Consider the following 14,969-nt stretch of genomic DNA (forward strand, 5'->3'; position numbering starts at 1 on the left):
AATTATCAATTAATGTTGGAAACTCTTGAAACTTTCGGTCAAAACTTTGTATATAGTTGATTGTCAGAAATGATTTGATTGGGTTCAACAAATGATTTGATAACATAACCAACAATTTCTCCAAAAAAGGAGAAAAACAAAGCAAAAAAAGTTAAAGGACCAACTCTAAAAACCTGTTGGATTCTTTAATAGTATGCTCCAAAAACTGCGAAGTACCAATAAAGGTGCTCATCACAACTACAGAAATAGCTACCGCTGATGCAACTATGTATTTCATAATAGCATTGTGATTGCAATAACAAACGCACTGGGAAACAATTATTACATGAGCAGGAAGTAAAAACAAAAACATGGAATTTTGATCTATTTTTTTTATTAAAAAATGTGCCAACAAACAATTAACTATATTCACTTAGCAGCAAAAACTCTACCAAAAGCCACAGTTACACAATCAGACATAACACAATTATTCTGAGATGCAGAAAAAAACAGAAGAATTAGGCAAAGAAAACAACAAAAAAAAATAATTAAAAAAATTGTTTAAATTTAGCATAATTGCTATAACTAAAACAAAATGTAATTAACAATAACGCAATCGGAAAACCACAAAACCATCACAAAACCATTATAACCAGCAAATTTAAAGCAGACAGTAAAAAAAACATCAAATAGAGTACAAAAAACTCTAAAAACGGAGAAATCGCAAAAATACCTCTAAATTGCATATAAAACTCTAATGTGAGATTGAGATGGTCAAAAGGCCCCCACTTTTAGAGTTCTTTGTTAATAGGGTTTCGAAAAACCACTTGGCTCAAAAATTAAGGTAAAAACTGAACAACTTCCTCGAAAAAGCAGACCGTGATCAAAATTTTTGTTCGCTTAGCCTAACTTAGCCTAACAAAATCTAATTCCGTTTCCCACACCACCACCACCTCAATAACATAACCCTATTTGTAACAGCCTATAGCTCTACCCGATTCAATTAAATTCTAATCTATGTCACGTCCATCCGTGACAAAAGCCAATTCCATTTTGAAATCTCAATTAGCTCAATTAATTCCTCTCCTCTTCACACTTATAGCCATCAGACTTCAAGTAGAAGGGTCTAAAGTTCATCTGCAATACAAAAAAAACCTAGCCGGCCAATTGCCGGAAAATAGCCGCCGTTGACCCGCTTGACGCATGTTGGGATTGAAACAGAAAAAAATTAGGTTATACAAATTGACAAAAATTTTCAAAGTGTCAAAGTGTTCTTATTTGGTGTAGATTCTGAATATTTGGTTAGGTTCTAAAACCATACCCGGCAGATTGCCACAAAATAGCCGCCGTTGATTCCAATAAGCATGCTTGGGATTGAAAGAAAAGAAGATATTGAAAAAAAAAGATTTTTGTACAAAAAAAATTTTAAGTCCAATTTATTTTGATGCCATTTCGTAGTTGAACATAAAGTACTTCTGTTTCTTAGAGAGAGGCTACAGGGGCTACTATCAATACTAAACATACCCGGCAGATTGCCGGAAAATAGCCGCCGTTGATTCCAATAAGCATGGTTGGGATTGAAAGAATAGAAGATATTGAAAAAAAAAGATTTTTGTACAAAAACATTTTTGAAGTCCGCTTTATTTTGATGGATTTTCGTAGTTGAACATAAAGTACTTCTGTTTCTTAGAGAGAGGCTACAGAGGCTACTATCAATACCAATAAGCATTAGAGATGGTAACTAAGACTTACAGGAACGACGTTCAAATAGCGGGCATCTAAAATTGGGCTTTATGGGTTTATCCCGTTTCCACTTCTGACTTCAATTTTTTATACTGAGTCTGTTCATTTTGAATTGCTTTGCTGAGCAACTGATGTTCAAAATCACTTTTAGCAGAATGAGAGAAGAGAGCAACTAGCCTAGAGAAGTCAAAAGGATTTCACGCAAAATGTTGAAAAAGCGGCAAAATGAGGTAAAGCGAAACCATTTTTGAGCTGATTGGATTGCAAAAACCATTTAGAAAAAATCCGATTCAAAAAATCGAAAACAGTAAAAAATTAAAGTGAAAATTCTGCATGTGAACAAAAAACCACTACCGAGAAACAGAATTTTTGTTCAAGCACCGTATTCTCAGTCTACTAAAATTAGAGCGAAAAAATTTCACGCCGCAAAACCCCTCGCTTTTTCGCTCCACTTCCTTTTTCGGAGTGACCGAAATCACTGCTCCAATTTTACTTCGAAAATCATGAAAATATGTGAACAGATCATAAAAAAAAGACAGCGCCCCAATACAATTCAAATTCTTTGAATTGTATAAAAAATTAGGAGCGCTATAATAGCCGTCTGAGAAGATGAGGGCAGCTATTAAAAACAAAAATAACTTTGGCCAGGCAAAAATGTATGAGCGCAGGATACGCGAAAATGAAAACCGCCTATTTAATAGTCATTTGAGGGGATGACAATTCTATTAAACAATCCCCTTCAAAGCATTAGGTTCTTCAATTTTAACGATTCAAAAAACTACGAGGCCGGATGGGGTTGATTTAATTCAAGTTAACGACAGAAAACATAGGGCAATACCTAGGGCAAGATGGGCAATCGGTTCTTTCAATTCAAAATTTTTGGCTGACCCTCAAAAATAGTCGACAAAAGAGTCGGAAAGAGTAGTCCAATATACCAGCAGCAGACGCTTACAGTCTGCAGGCTCGACACATCTCAAGATGTCTCATAAGTGCAATCCGTGGCTGAGCCAAAACTAACCCCAAAAATGCTATTGGGAGCTACAATTTATCACCCAGCAAGCTAGCTAACTTCCATAGCTCAACCAGTGATAGGGATAAATCATTTCATAAATTCGTAAGAGCCCCTTCAATTACTCGAATTTTCACTAAAATTGTACTAAACGCTGAGGGAATAACCAAAGCTTTTACAGAATCTAAACATGTAAACATAACCGAAGGATGTCGGGCCAATTGCTCTCAAATGACTGGCGCGCGGTTGTCTTCGTCAGCAGCTAAGTACAGTTTAGGGAGGCTTAAATTAAGACGAAAAGTCAATAGGGTCAGACAAAAAATCATTTAAGCAAAAACTTGCGTAAAAAGACCACAGGACTAACATAATTGCTACGAACTTCGTTTGAGAGCAATTAAAAAAAGAAAAACAGAGCACATTTCTTTCCGAATTGGAATATTGATAAAGATGCTTTGAAACATAGCTGGCAGATTGCAAGAAAAAAGCCGCAATAACTTCGTATAGATCTGCATTCTAAAAAAACAGTAAAAAAGACAGACCAAAAAATTCCTCTTTTCATTAAAGATTGAGATGTTATATTTTGATTAATAATCCGTATAGGTTATTGCTTCCTCTATTAACTGCTCTCAAATAACCTTCATTTAAAGTGACACACACCCATTTCACCTTATCTCTTTGAATTAAAGTAAAGAAAAGTCAATTTCCAAGTGAGGAAGTCATTTTTGAGAGTGAGGTAAGTCACGTGTGACCAAAATTTAATCACGCGAATGAACAGAAAACGCGCTCCACTAAGAGTCAAAAATGACGTCACTTAGGTTGAAATTACGTGAACGAATTAACAAAAAGCAAACTTGAAGTGATTGCGACGTCATATGGTCGTAACAAAAAACTTGAAGATGAAATAAAAAACCAGGAGAAGGCCAACAATAGCTCCAGCTATCGCTCTGCGGCTATTAATAAAACGAAAGAGTGAAACGGCAGATGTAACAATAATTTAAAAGTACCAAGATTGATTATTTTATTCTGGGTTACTTAAATCTACGCTTACTTTGATCCGGCCCTCCTTTTACTTCAGGAAGTTGAAGCTCGCCATTGTCTGGGTCTGTAGAGAAATCTTCACCATCGCGCCCAGTGGAGCTCTGGTTTACAGATGCATCCGTAGAACTCACATCTGGACTGGGAAGCTGACTTCCGTTTTTGTCAGCGAGATACTTTCCACACTCAGCCACTGCTGCATACGCCTCAGTGCACTCTCTACACCAGCTACTGATCCCTTTTGGTTTGAAAAACCTGCAAAGCATCAAGCAATTGTTACATGACTCCGCTTGAAGTCACTGAGAACTTATGATGGTTATCGAGAACCACGAAGCGGTTCGAGATATTAAGTCAGAATTTCGAAGTGACTTCTGCAGTCACTTAACCATGCTTAAAACCCAAAACGCGCACGTTTTAAAATGACGGAAGTCAACTTCTGGTTAAGTAGCAACTTCTGGCAGTTCAACTTCTGGCACTGCAGAGTTTCGGCATTTTAAAATGTGCACGCGACTGTTATAAGCATTTCATCATCTCTTCCGTTTTCCTTTCATGTATCAAATTCACCCAACCTCAGCATTTTGGATGCGTCACAGAAAATTAGGGCAGATTTCTATAGTGACAAGCCCACAATTTTCAACCGTTAGTCAATTCTTACCCAAAAAAAGGTGCCAGGGAAACAATACCAGGAACAGCTTAAGGTCAATTACGACAAGAGGGATAATGCTGTGGAAGTTGCGATCAGAAAGGAAGCAATTAAACTGTCATTCGTATTCGCCGATTTAGTCTTTTTCTGCTATATAGAGTATATTATATAGTGACTTAAGTTGCACTATAAGCCTTTTTATTGACTTTTTTGTAATGTAGTTAATGCCGTATCTATATACCTTTTTCAGTTTTGTTTATTCGCTTTGATTGAAGTTGGCCCGGTTCTTGTTAAAATTTGACAAGATTTTGCCTATAAATTGGTTACTTTTTAACTATTTCCCATCCTTCTCATCAATCTGTCATAATTTTTCAAGAATGTGTTACTGAAACCATCTGCCTGCTGTTCCCAGATCAATAAAGGGTACTTTTTGGTCCCCTGATTCCACCGTTTTCTCAAAAAACTTAATCTTTTTCGGAAGTTTTATGTTGTTTTAAAAAGCAAATCACTAGTTAAAACCAGGATGATGTGACAGCTTGTTTAGTTTGTTCTTAATTTGAGATCGTTTATCAAAAAATTTTAGTTTTCATGATTTTTAAGCTAGAGAGCAACAGACATCAAGTTTCCATTCCAATAAAATTGCTGAAACACATACCCCATACAGACTCTAAAGATCAGAATCTTTAAAAATTGTCATGGTTGTAAGTTTTAAACAGTGAACGACGTCAAGCGTAGAACAAAATACGAAACAAGATAGATAGAAAAAAAGCAGCACTGGAAACTCACTCTTCATCTTAAAATCATACCCTCGCTTGAATTTAAGTTTTAAAGCACCTGTTTAAAAACTCGAAGCCATCAAAAATGCAAAACTGTAACTAGCGCCTAGTGACTCAATTGCAAATTAAAGCCATCAGTTTTTTAACTGTTTACCCTGCATCACAAACTCAAATAATCAAAAACGAGAATATCTAAAAACAGGTTGAAATATGTGAAAAATCCCTGTACAGAAAATTAGACCAAATGCAAAATCCAACTTCATAAAAAATGAAGTTGTGATAAATAAAGATGAGATTGAAAATGAAAAAAGGAGAAAAACAAAACCATTTTTCAACCTGACCGCTTTAATTTACAATTGAGTCACTTGGCGCTAGTCACATTTTTTAATGGCTTAAAGTTTTTTAAACAGGAGATTTTGAAACTTAAATTGAAGCGAGTTTATGATTTTAAGATAAAAAGGTGAGTTTCTGAGTCTCCAGAGCTGCATTTTTGCAATTTTGGTTAATATTTTTCACAATTTGTTCTGCACTTGACGTCCGTCACATTTTAAGAATTACGAATATGACAAAAGTTAAAGATTAAAATGTTTAGAACCTGTATGGGGTTTGAGTTTCAGCAATTTAAGAAAATGGAATGTCTTTGCTCCGAAGCAGAAAAATCATGAGAACAATAGAATTTCTTAATAGACGATCTCAAATTAAAACAAAACAAACTGTCACATCGTCCTGGTTTTAACCAATAGAGTGATTTGCCTTTTAGGGAAAACAACAAAACTAACGAAAAAGATTAGGTTGTTTGAAAAAGCATTGTAATCCCGGAACCAAAAAAGTTCCCTTTTTTGATTTCGAAACGGTAGGCAGAATATTTTAGTAATACTATCCTGTTTTAGTAATACATCGGAATCAGGATTGTGTTACTAAAACAATCTACCTTATGTTCCCAAATGGGTACTTTTTGGTCCCTGGATTCCACTCCTTTAAGATTGTGTTACCAAAACAGTCTGCCTGTTGTTCCGAAAGCAATACAGGTTACTTTGTTGGTCCTAAGATTCCAATGCTTTTTCAAACAACAAATGAATCTTTTTTCGGTAGTTTTATGTGTTACTGACACAATCTGCTGCTGTTCTGAAATCAATATTGGGCACTTTTTGGTACCCGGATTCCAATGCTTTTTCAAACAACCTAATCAAACTATTAGTTAAAACCAGAACAAGGTTACAGTTTGTTCAGTTTTTAATTTGAGATTTGCTATCGAGAAACTTTATTGTTCATGATTTTTGTGCTACGGAGCAGAAGAAATCAACTTTCCATTCCATTTTCTACATTAGAATCTTTAAAAACTGACGTAAAATCTTTAATAATTATAGTCATATTCGATACCCTTATACTGTGACCGACGTCAAGTGAAGAACAAATTGTACAAAACATGAAACAAAATAACAAAAAAAGTAGCACTGAAGAACCAAAACCTTTTTCATCTTAAAATCATAACCTCGCTTGCAGTTTCACAACTCTGAAAAAACTTGAAGCCATCGAAAAATGTGAATAGCGCATAGTCACTAAATTGAAAAATAATGCCGCCCGGTTTTTAACTGTTTACCCTGCATCAAAGTCATCAAATGTGAGAAAATCTACAAAACTGATTGAAACATGTGAAAAATACCTGAACAGACAGTTAGACGAAATGCAAATCCAACTTCAGAAAAATAAAGTTGAGATAAATAAAGTTGAGACTGAAAATGAAAAACGAAGTAGAATGAGAAAACCATTTTCCAACCTCTAATGAACATTGTTTTCAATCTAATCAATACCAATAGCTAAAAAATTAAAACAAACTACCAATTTAAAGTTAAAAACTCCTTGGCTCACTTAGCAAAAAACGAAGAAAACTGACTGACAAATTACAAACAAAGAATAAAATCAAAATTTTACATTGTGAATATCTCCGTCAACTTATTAGAAAAATCACATATAGAAGCAATTGCAAACAATCACAAACCCTATTTGACCATTTGTGACTGAAGGAGAAAATTACAAAAACAGACATATTACAGAGCAAAATTGCAGCTGTTGTTAGTGATAGATACCGATAACGATTATATTTAATGAATGAGAACCGAACGCGGCTAGGTCTAAAAATTTCTTGAGCCTTTCAGAAAGAAAACAAAGGTTAAAGATCTAAACATGGCGTATTGCATTACCCTTTCCGATTTTCAAAAACATCTTGAAAAAGCCCTACAAGCCAAATGCCACGAAGTGACTTTTAGTCCGATAGAAATTCTTCGTGACATTTAAAAGGCTAACCTTGGAAAATTGACCAAAAAATCGATACCTAAAATGACATCTGCGAGCATTAAAGAAACATTACAGGCCCATTAAACCCGAAAACACTGACACAAAATATTTAAAAAAGAAACATACAGCAACTTTTTTCTATTGTTCATTGCCAAAGTTGACCTAAACAATACATTTAACATAAGTTCATATGAAAAAAATTAAAATAGGCACACCCATATAAAATATGACTGAAAAAAAAGACGATGTGACGGTTTGTTTAGTTTTTAAATCGCGATCATCTATCCAGACATTTTATTGTTCTCATGATTTTTGTCCAACGGAGCAAAAGACAACGAGTTTCCATTCCACTTTCTTAAATTGCTGAAACTCACACCCAATACAGACTGTAAACATTATGATCATTAAAAATTGTCATGTTTGTAAGTCTTAAACTGTGACCGGCGTCGTGTGCAGAACAAATTGTCAACAATATGAAACAATATCGTATAAAAAGCAGCACTGGAGACTCAGAAACTCACTTCTTCGTTTCAAAATCATAACCTCGCTTGAATTTAAGTTTTAATAACTTTTCTGATTTTCAGTCTAGACTTTATTATCTCAACTTTTTTTAATGAAGTTGGATTTTGCATTTGATCTACTTTTCTGTACAGGGACTTTTCAAATATTTCAATAAAGCTTGTATATTTTCTCACATTTGATGACTTTGAGATTTTGATAAAGGGTAAAAAGTTAAAAACCTGGCGGCTTTAATTTGCAATTGAGTCACTATGCGCTATTCACATTTTTTGATGTCTTCGAGGTTTTTTAAACAGGAGATTTTGAAACTTAAATTTAAGCGAGGTTATGATTTTAAGATGAAGAAGGAAGTTTCTGCGTCTCCAGTGCTGCTTTTTTGATATTTTGGTTCATATTGTCGAATATTTGTTCTACACTGACGGTCGGTCACAGTTTAAGTATGACGAACATGACAATTTTTAAAGATTACAATGTTCAGAGTCTGAATGTGGTGTGAGTGATTTAAGTTTCTCAGCAATTTAGGAAAATGAAAAAAAAACGAAAAATGAAATCCGGAAAAGTCTCAAAGAGTCCATTAACTATTTAAACTGCTGAAGAAAAATAAAAAAAGAGCAATCGAAATTTAATTAACGACCTTCTCTTTGAATTAATGTTAAAATAAAGTATTTCAGATTGAGGAAATCAATTTTGAGAGAAAAAACAGCTTCAAAATGCAGCATGTGAATACAAGGAATTCAATCGCCTGAAGTTTTTTTATACCTTTTTTCTCTCTCTGTTTCAAGAAAAGGAATTCACAAAATAACCAATCGCTTTTCTCCGCTCATCGATTTTGATCACCAAAACAAATTCGAACCAACTAATTTTGTTTTTCGGGATTCCATTGCTCGCCCTCTTATAAAAAAAACACAGGCTGAGAAATCCGGAAACGCTTTGGAGAGTCTATTAATTACTGAAACCGCTCACGAGAAACCAAAAAGAGCAATTGAGAATCAATTAAGGACCTCATTCAGTAATGTTTATCTTGTTGTTTGTACAGTTTTCGTAAACAGTGAACAGGGCTGTAAAAATTGGATGAACAAATTTCAGATTGAGGAAGGCATTTTTGAGAGTAAACTATGTCACGTGTGACCAAAAACGCAGAATGAACAAATCAACGCTCCAGTACATGAAAAAAGACCTCACGCACACAGTTCATCTGAAATTGCACGAGTGAATGAACAAAAAGCAGATTCGAATTGGTTGTGACGTCATATGATCGTCACAAAAAATTTGACAAAAAAACAGTAGGATAAGTCCTGATACAATTCAAAGAGTTTTCATTAACCAAAGAAAGGACTAGAGCTAGAAGGGACAATAAATGTATCGGAAAAACCAATTAGAAAACCTCCGGTCCAAAAATAGAGAAATAGCAGAAAGTGAAATTTCATTAAATGGACAAAAAGTCACAACCAAGACAGCGAATTTTGTTCAGACCTCTTAATTTTCTCACTCAATTTTACAATTGCAGTGGAAAAAATCACGCCGCAAAACCCCTCCGCTTCTTCATTCCACTTCCCGTTTGGACGAGACCAAAATCATAACTCCACAAGTTGACTACATAAATCATGAAAACGTCTGAACAGATGTTAAAAAAACATAGAAGGACGTGTCTTACACTGTTCAAAGAATTTTCGCTGACTAAACAAAAAGAATACTTAGAATGAACTATGAATAGAATGGAAAAATGAATTAAGAAAAATCAGATCAAAAAACAAAAAAAAAACAGTAGAAATCAATTTCAAAAAATTATTAAAATGCAAAAAATGTATACAATTTACAATTGCCTAAATTTTGTCAAATTCCATTACAGAGTCAGCTCTGCACCGGAAAAAGAATTCAATTTGTCTTAGATAGTGCCCATAAAAAATACAATTCATAAATTGAGTGATGCAGAACAATGGGCCAAAGTTGCAATAATAATTTAACCGCAAAACAGTTGAAAAACCTTCATTACCGCTAAACACCCTCCATTTACCAACAAACTTACACATACCATCAAGTCAGCCTGCATATTGTTACTAAAATATTCGCCCTCTTAAAAAACACAGGCTGAGAAATCCGGAAACGCTTTGAAGAGTCTATTGATTACTGAAACCGCTCAAGAGAAACCAAAAAGAGCAATTGAAAATCAATTAAGGACCTCATTCAGTAAAAATTTCAGATTGAGGAAGGCATTTTGAGATTAAACTAAGTCACGTGTGACCAAAAACGCGAATGAACAAATCAACGCTCCAGTGCGCGAAAAAAACCTTCACGCACACAGTTCATCTGAAATTGCATGAGTGAATGAACAAAAAGCAGATTGGAATTGGTTGTGACGTCATATGATCGTCACAAAAAATTTGACAAAAAAAACAGTAGGATAAGTCCTGATACAATTCAAAGAGTTTTCATTAACCAAAGAAAGGACTAGAGCTAGAAGGAACAATAAATGTATCGGCAAAACCAATTAGAAAACCTCCGGTCCAAAAATAGAAAAATAGCAGAAGGTAAAATTTCATTAAATGGACAAAAAGTCACCACCAAGACAGCGAATTTTGTTCAGACCTCTTTAATTTTCTCACTCAACTTTACAACTGCAGTGGAAAAAATCACGCCCCAAAACCACTCCGCTTTTTCATTCCACTTCCCGTTTGGGCGTGACCAAAATCATCACTCCACAAGTTGACTACATAAATCATGAAAACGTGTGAACAGATGTTAAAAAACAAAGAAGTACGTGTCTTTACACTGTTCAAGGAATTTTCGCTGACTAAACAAAAAGAATACTTAGAATGAACTATGAATGGAATGGGAAAACCAATTAAGAAAAATCAGATCAAAAAACAAAAAAAAACAGTAGAAATCAATGTCAAAAAATTATTAAAACGCAAAAAATGTATACAATTTACATTTGTCAAATTCCATTAAAGAGTCAGCTCTGTACCTGAAAAAGAATTCAATTTGTCTTAGACAGTGCCTATAAAAAAATACAATTCATAAATTGAGTGATGCAGAACAATGGGTCAAAGTTGAAGTAATAATTTAACCGCAAAACAGTTGAAAAATCTTCTCATTACCGCTAAACACCCTCCATTTACCAACAAGCTTCAGAATACCATCAAGTCAGTCCGCATATTGTTACTAAAATATTCGCCCTCTTAAAAAACACAGGCTGAGAAATCCGGAAACGCTTTGGAGAGTCTATTGATTACTGAAACCGCTCAAGAGAAACCAAAAAGAGCAATTGAAAATCAATTAAGGACCTCATTCAGTAAAAATTTCAGATTGAGGAAGGCATTTTGAGATTAAACTAAGTCACGTGTGACCAAAAACGCGAATGAACAAATCAACGCTCCAGTGCGCGAAAAAAACCTTCACGCACACAGTTCATCTGAAATTGCATGAGTGAATGAACAAAAAGCAGATTGGAATTGGTTGTGACGTCATATGATCGTCACAAAAAATTTGACAAAAAAAACAGTAGGATAAGTCCTGATACAATTCAAAGAGTTTTCATTAACCAAAGAAAGGACTAGAGCTAGAAGGAACAATAAATGTATCGGCAAAACCAATTAGAAAACCTCCGGTCCAAAAATAGAAAAATAGCAGAAGGTAAAATTTCATTAAATGGACAAAAAGTCACCACCAAGACAGCGAATTTTGTTCAGACCTCTTTAATTTTCTCACTCAACTTTACAACTGCAGTGGAAAAAATCACGCCCCAAAACCACTCCGCTTTTTCATTCCACTTCCCGTTTGGGCGTGACCAAAATCATCACTCCACAAGTTGACTACATAAATCATGAAAACGTGTGAACAGATGTTAAAAAACAAAGAAGTACGTGTCTTTACACTGTTCAAGGAATTTTCGCTGACTAAACAAAAAGAATACTTAGAATGAACTATGAATGGAATGGGAAAACCAATTAAGAAAAATCAGATCAAAAAACAAAAAAAACAGTAGAAATCAATGTCAAAAAATTATTAAAACGCAAAAAATGTATACAATTTACATTTGTCAAATTCCATTAAAGAGTCAGCTCTGTACCTGAAAAAGAATTCAATTTGTCTTAGACAGTGCCTATAAAAAAATACAATTCATAAATTGAGTGATGCAGAACAATGGGTCAAAGTTGAAATAATAATTTAACCGCAAAACAGTTGAAAAATCTTCTCATTACCGCTAAACACCCTCCATTTACCAACAAGCTTCAGAATACCATCAAGTCAGTCCGCATATTGTTACTAAAATATTCGCCCTCTTAAAAAACACAGGCTGAGAAATCCGGAAACGCTTTGGAGAGTCTATTGATTACTGAAACCGCTCAAGAGAAACCAAAAAGAGCAATTGAAAATCAATTAAGGACCTCATTCAGTAAAAATTTCAGATTGAGGAAGGCATTTTTGAGAGTAAACTAGAAGTCACGTGTGACCAAAAACGCGAACGAACAAATCAACGCTCCAGTGCGCGAAAAAAACCTTCACGCACACACTTCATCTGAAATTGCATATTGCATAAGTGAATGAACAAAAAGCAGATTGGAATTGGTTGTGACGTCATATGATCGTCACAAAAAATTTGACAAAAAAACAGTAGGATAAGTCCTGATACAATTCAAAGAGTTTTCATTAACCAAAGAAAGGACTAGAGCTAGAAGGAACAATAAATGTATCGGCAAAACCAATTAGAAAACCTCCGGTCCAAAAATAGAAAAATAGCAGAAGGTAAAATTTCATTAAATGGACAAAAAGTCACCACCAAGACAGCGAATTTTGTTCAGACCTCTTTAGTTTTCTCACTCAACTTTACAACTGAAGTGGAAAAAATCACGCCCCAAAACCACTCCGCTTTTTCATTCCACTTCCCGTTTGGGCGTGGCCAAAATCATCACTCCACAAGTTGACTACATAAATCATGAAAACGTGTGAACAGATGTTAAAAAACAAAGAAGTACGTGTCTTTACACTGTTCAAGAATTTTCGCTGACTAAACAAAAAGAATACTTAGAATGAACTATGAATGGAATGGGAAAACCAATTAAGAAAAATCAGATCAAAAAACAAAAAAAAACAGTAGAAATCAATGTCAAAAAATTATTAAAACGCAAAAAATGTATACAATTTACATTTGTCAAATTCCATTAAAGAGTCAGCTCTGTACCGGAAAAAGAATTCAATTTGTCTTAGACCGTGAATAAAAATACAATTCACAAATTGAGTGATGCAGAACAATGGGCCAAAGTTGAAATAATAATTTAACCGCAAAACAGTTGAAAAATCTTCTCATTACCGCTAAACACCCTCCATTTACCAACAAGCTTCAAAATACCATCAAGTCAGTCCGCATATTGTTACTAAAATATTCGCCCTCTTAAAAAACACAGGCTGAGAAATCCGGAAACGCTTTGAAGAGTCTATTGATTACTGAAACCGCTCAAGAGAAACCAAAAAGAGCAATTGAAAATCAATTAAGGACCTCATTCAGTAAAAATTTCAGATTGAGGAAGGCATTTTTGAGAGTAAACTAGAAGTCACATGTGACCAAAAACGCGAACGAACAAATCAACGCTCCAGTGCGCGAAAATAACCTTCACGCACACACTTCATCTGAAATTGCATGAGTGAATGAACAAAAAGCAGATTGGAATTGGTTGTGACGTCATATGATCGTCACAAAAAAATTGACAAAAAACAGTAGGATAAGTCCTGATACAATTCAAAGAGTTTTCATTAACCAAAGATAGAACTAGAGCTAGAGGGGACAATAAAAGTATCGGCAAAACCAATTAGAAAACCTCCGGTCCAAAAATAGAAAAATAGCAGAAAGTGAAATTTCATTAAATGGACAAGCAGTCACAACCGAGACAGCGAATTTTGTTCAGACCTCTGAATTTTCTCACTCAACTATACAATTGCAGTGGAAAAAATCACGCCGCGAAACCACTCCGCTTTTTCATTCCACTTCCCGTTTGGGCGTGACCAAAATCATCACTCCACAAGTTGACTACATAAATCATGAAAACGTGTGAACAGATGTTAAAAAACAAAGAAGTACGTGTCTTTACACTGTTCAAGGAATTTTCGCTGACTAAACAAAAAGAATACTTAGAATGAACTATGAATGGAATGGGAAAACCAATTAAGAAAAATCAGATCAAAAAACAAAAAAAACAGTAGAAATCAATGTCAAAAAATTATTAAAACGCAAAAAATGTATACAATTTACATTTGTCAAATTCCATTAAAGAGTCAGCTCTGTACCTGAAAAAGAATTCAATTTGTCTTAGACAGTGCCTATAAAAAAATACAATTCATAAATTGAGTGATGCAGAACAATGGGTCAAAGTTGAAGTAATAATTTAACCGCAAAACAGTTGAAAAATCTTCTCATTACCGCTAAACACCCTCCATTTACCAACAAGCTTCAGAATACCATCAAGTCAGTCCGCATATTGTTACTAAAATATTCGCCCTCTTAAAAAACACAGGCTGAGAAATCCGGAAACGCTTTGAAGAGTCCATTGATTACTGAAACCGCTCAAGAGAAACCAAAAAGAGCAATTGAAAATCAATTAAGGACCTCATTCAGTAAAAATTTCAGATTGAGGAAGGCATTTTGAGATTAAACTAAGTCACGTGTGACCAAAAACGCGAATGAACAAATCAACGCTCCAGTGCGCGAAAATAACCTTCACGCACACACTTCATCTGAAATTGCATGAGTGAATGAACAAAAAGCAGATTGGAATTGGTTGTGACGTCATATGATCGTCACAAAAAAATTGACAAAAAAACAGTAGGATAAGTCCTGATACAATTCAAAGAGTTTTCATTAACCAAAGATAGAACTAGAGCTAGAGGGGACAATAAATGTATCGGCAAAACCAATTAGAAAACCTCCGGTCCAAAAATAGAAAAATAGCAGAAGGTAAAATTTCATTAAATGGAC

At 34.6% G+C, this 14,969-nt stretch overlaps 1 protein-coding gene across 1 annotated transcript in view; it reads right to left on the reverse strand.

Annotated features, from left to right (window-relative positions):
- Positions 1-14,969, reverse strand: part of LOC142358598 (uncharacterized) — a 132,539-nt gene that overhangs the window by 71,031 nt on the left and 46,539 nt on the right. The window contains exon 3 of the mRNA XM_075410037.1: positions 3,780-4,021. Coding sequence (XP_075266152.1) covers positions 3,780-4,021 — 242 coding nt within the window. The remainder of the gene's footprint in view (positions 1-3,779; positions 4,022-14,969) is intronic.

Source organism: Convolutriloba macropyga, chromosome 2, assembly GCF_964194025.1.
Source record: "Convolutriloba macropyga chromosome 2, txConMacr16.3, whole genome shotgun sequence".
Lineage (NCBI taxonomy): Eukaryota > Metazoa > Xenacoelomorpha > Acoela > Convolutidae > Convolutriloba > Convolutriloba macropyga.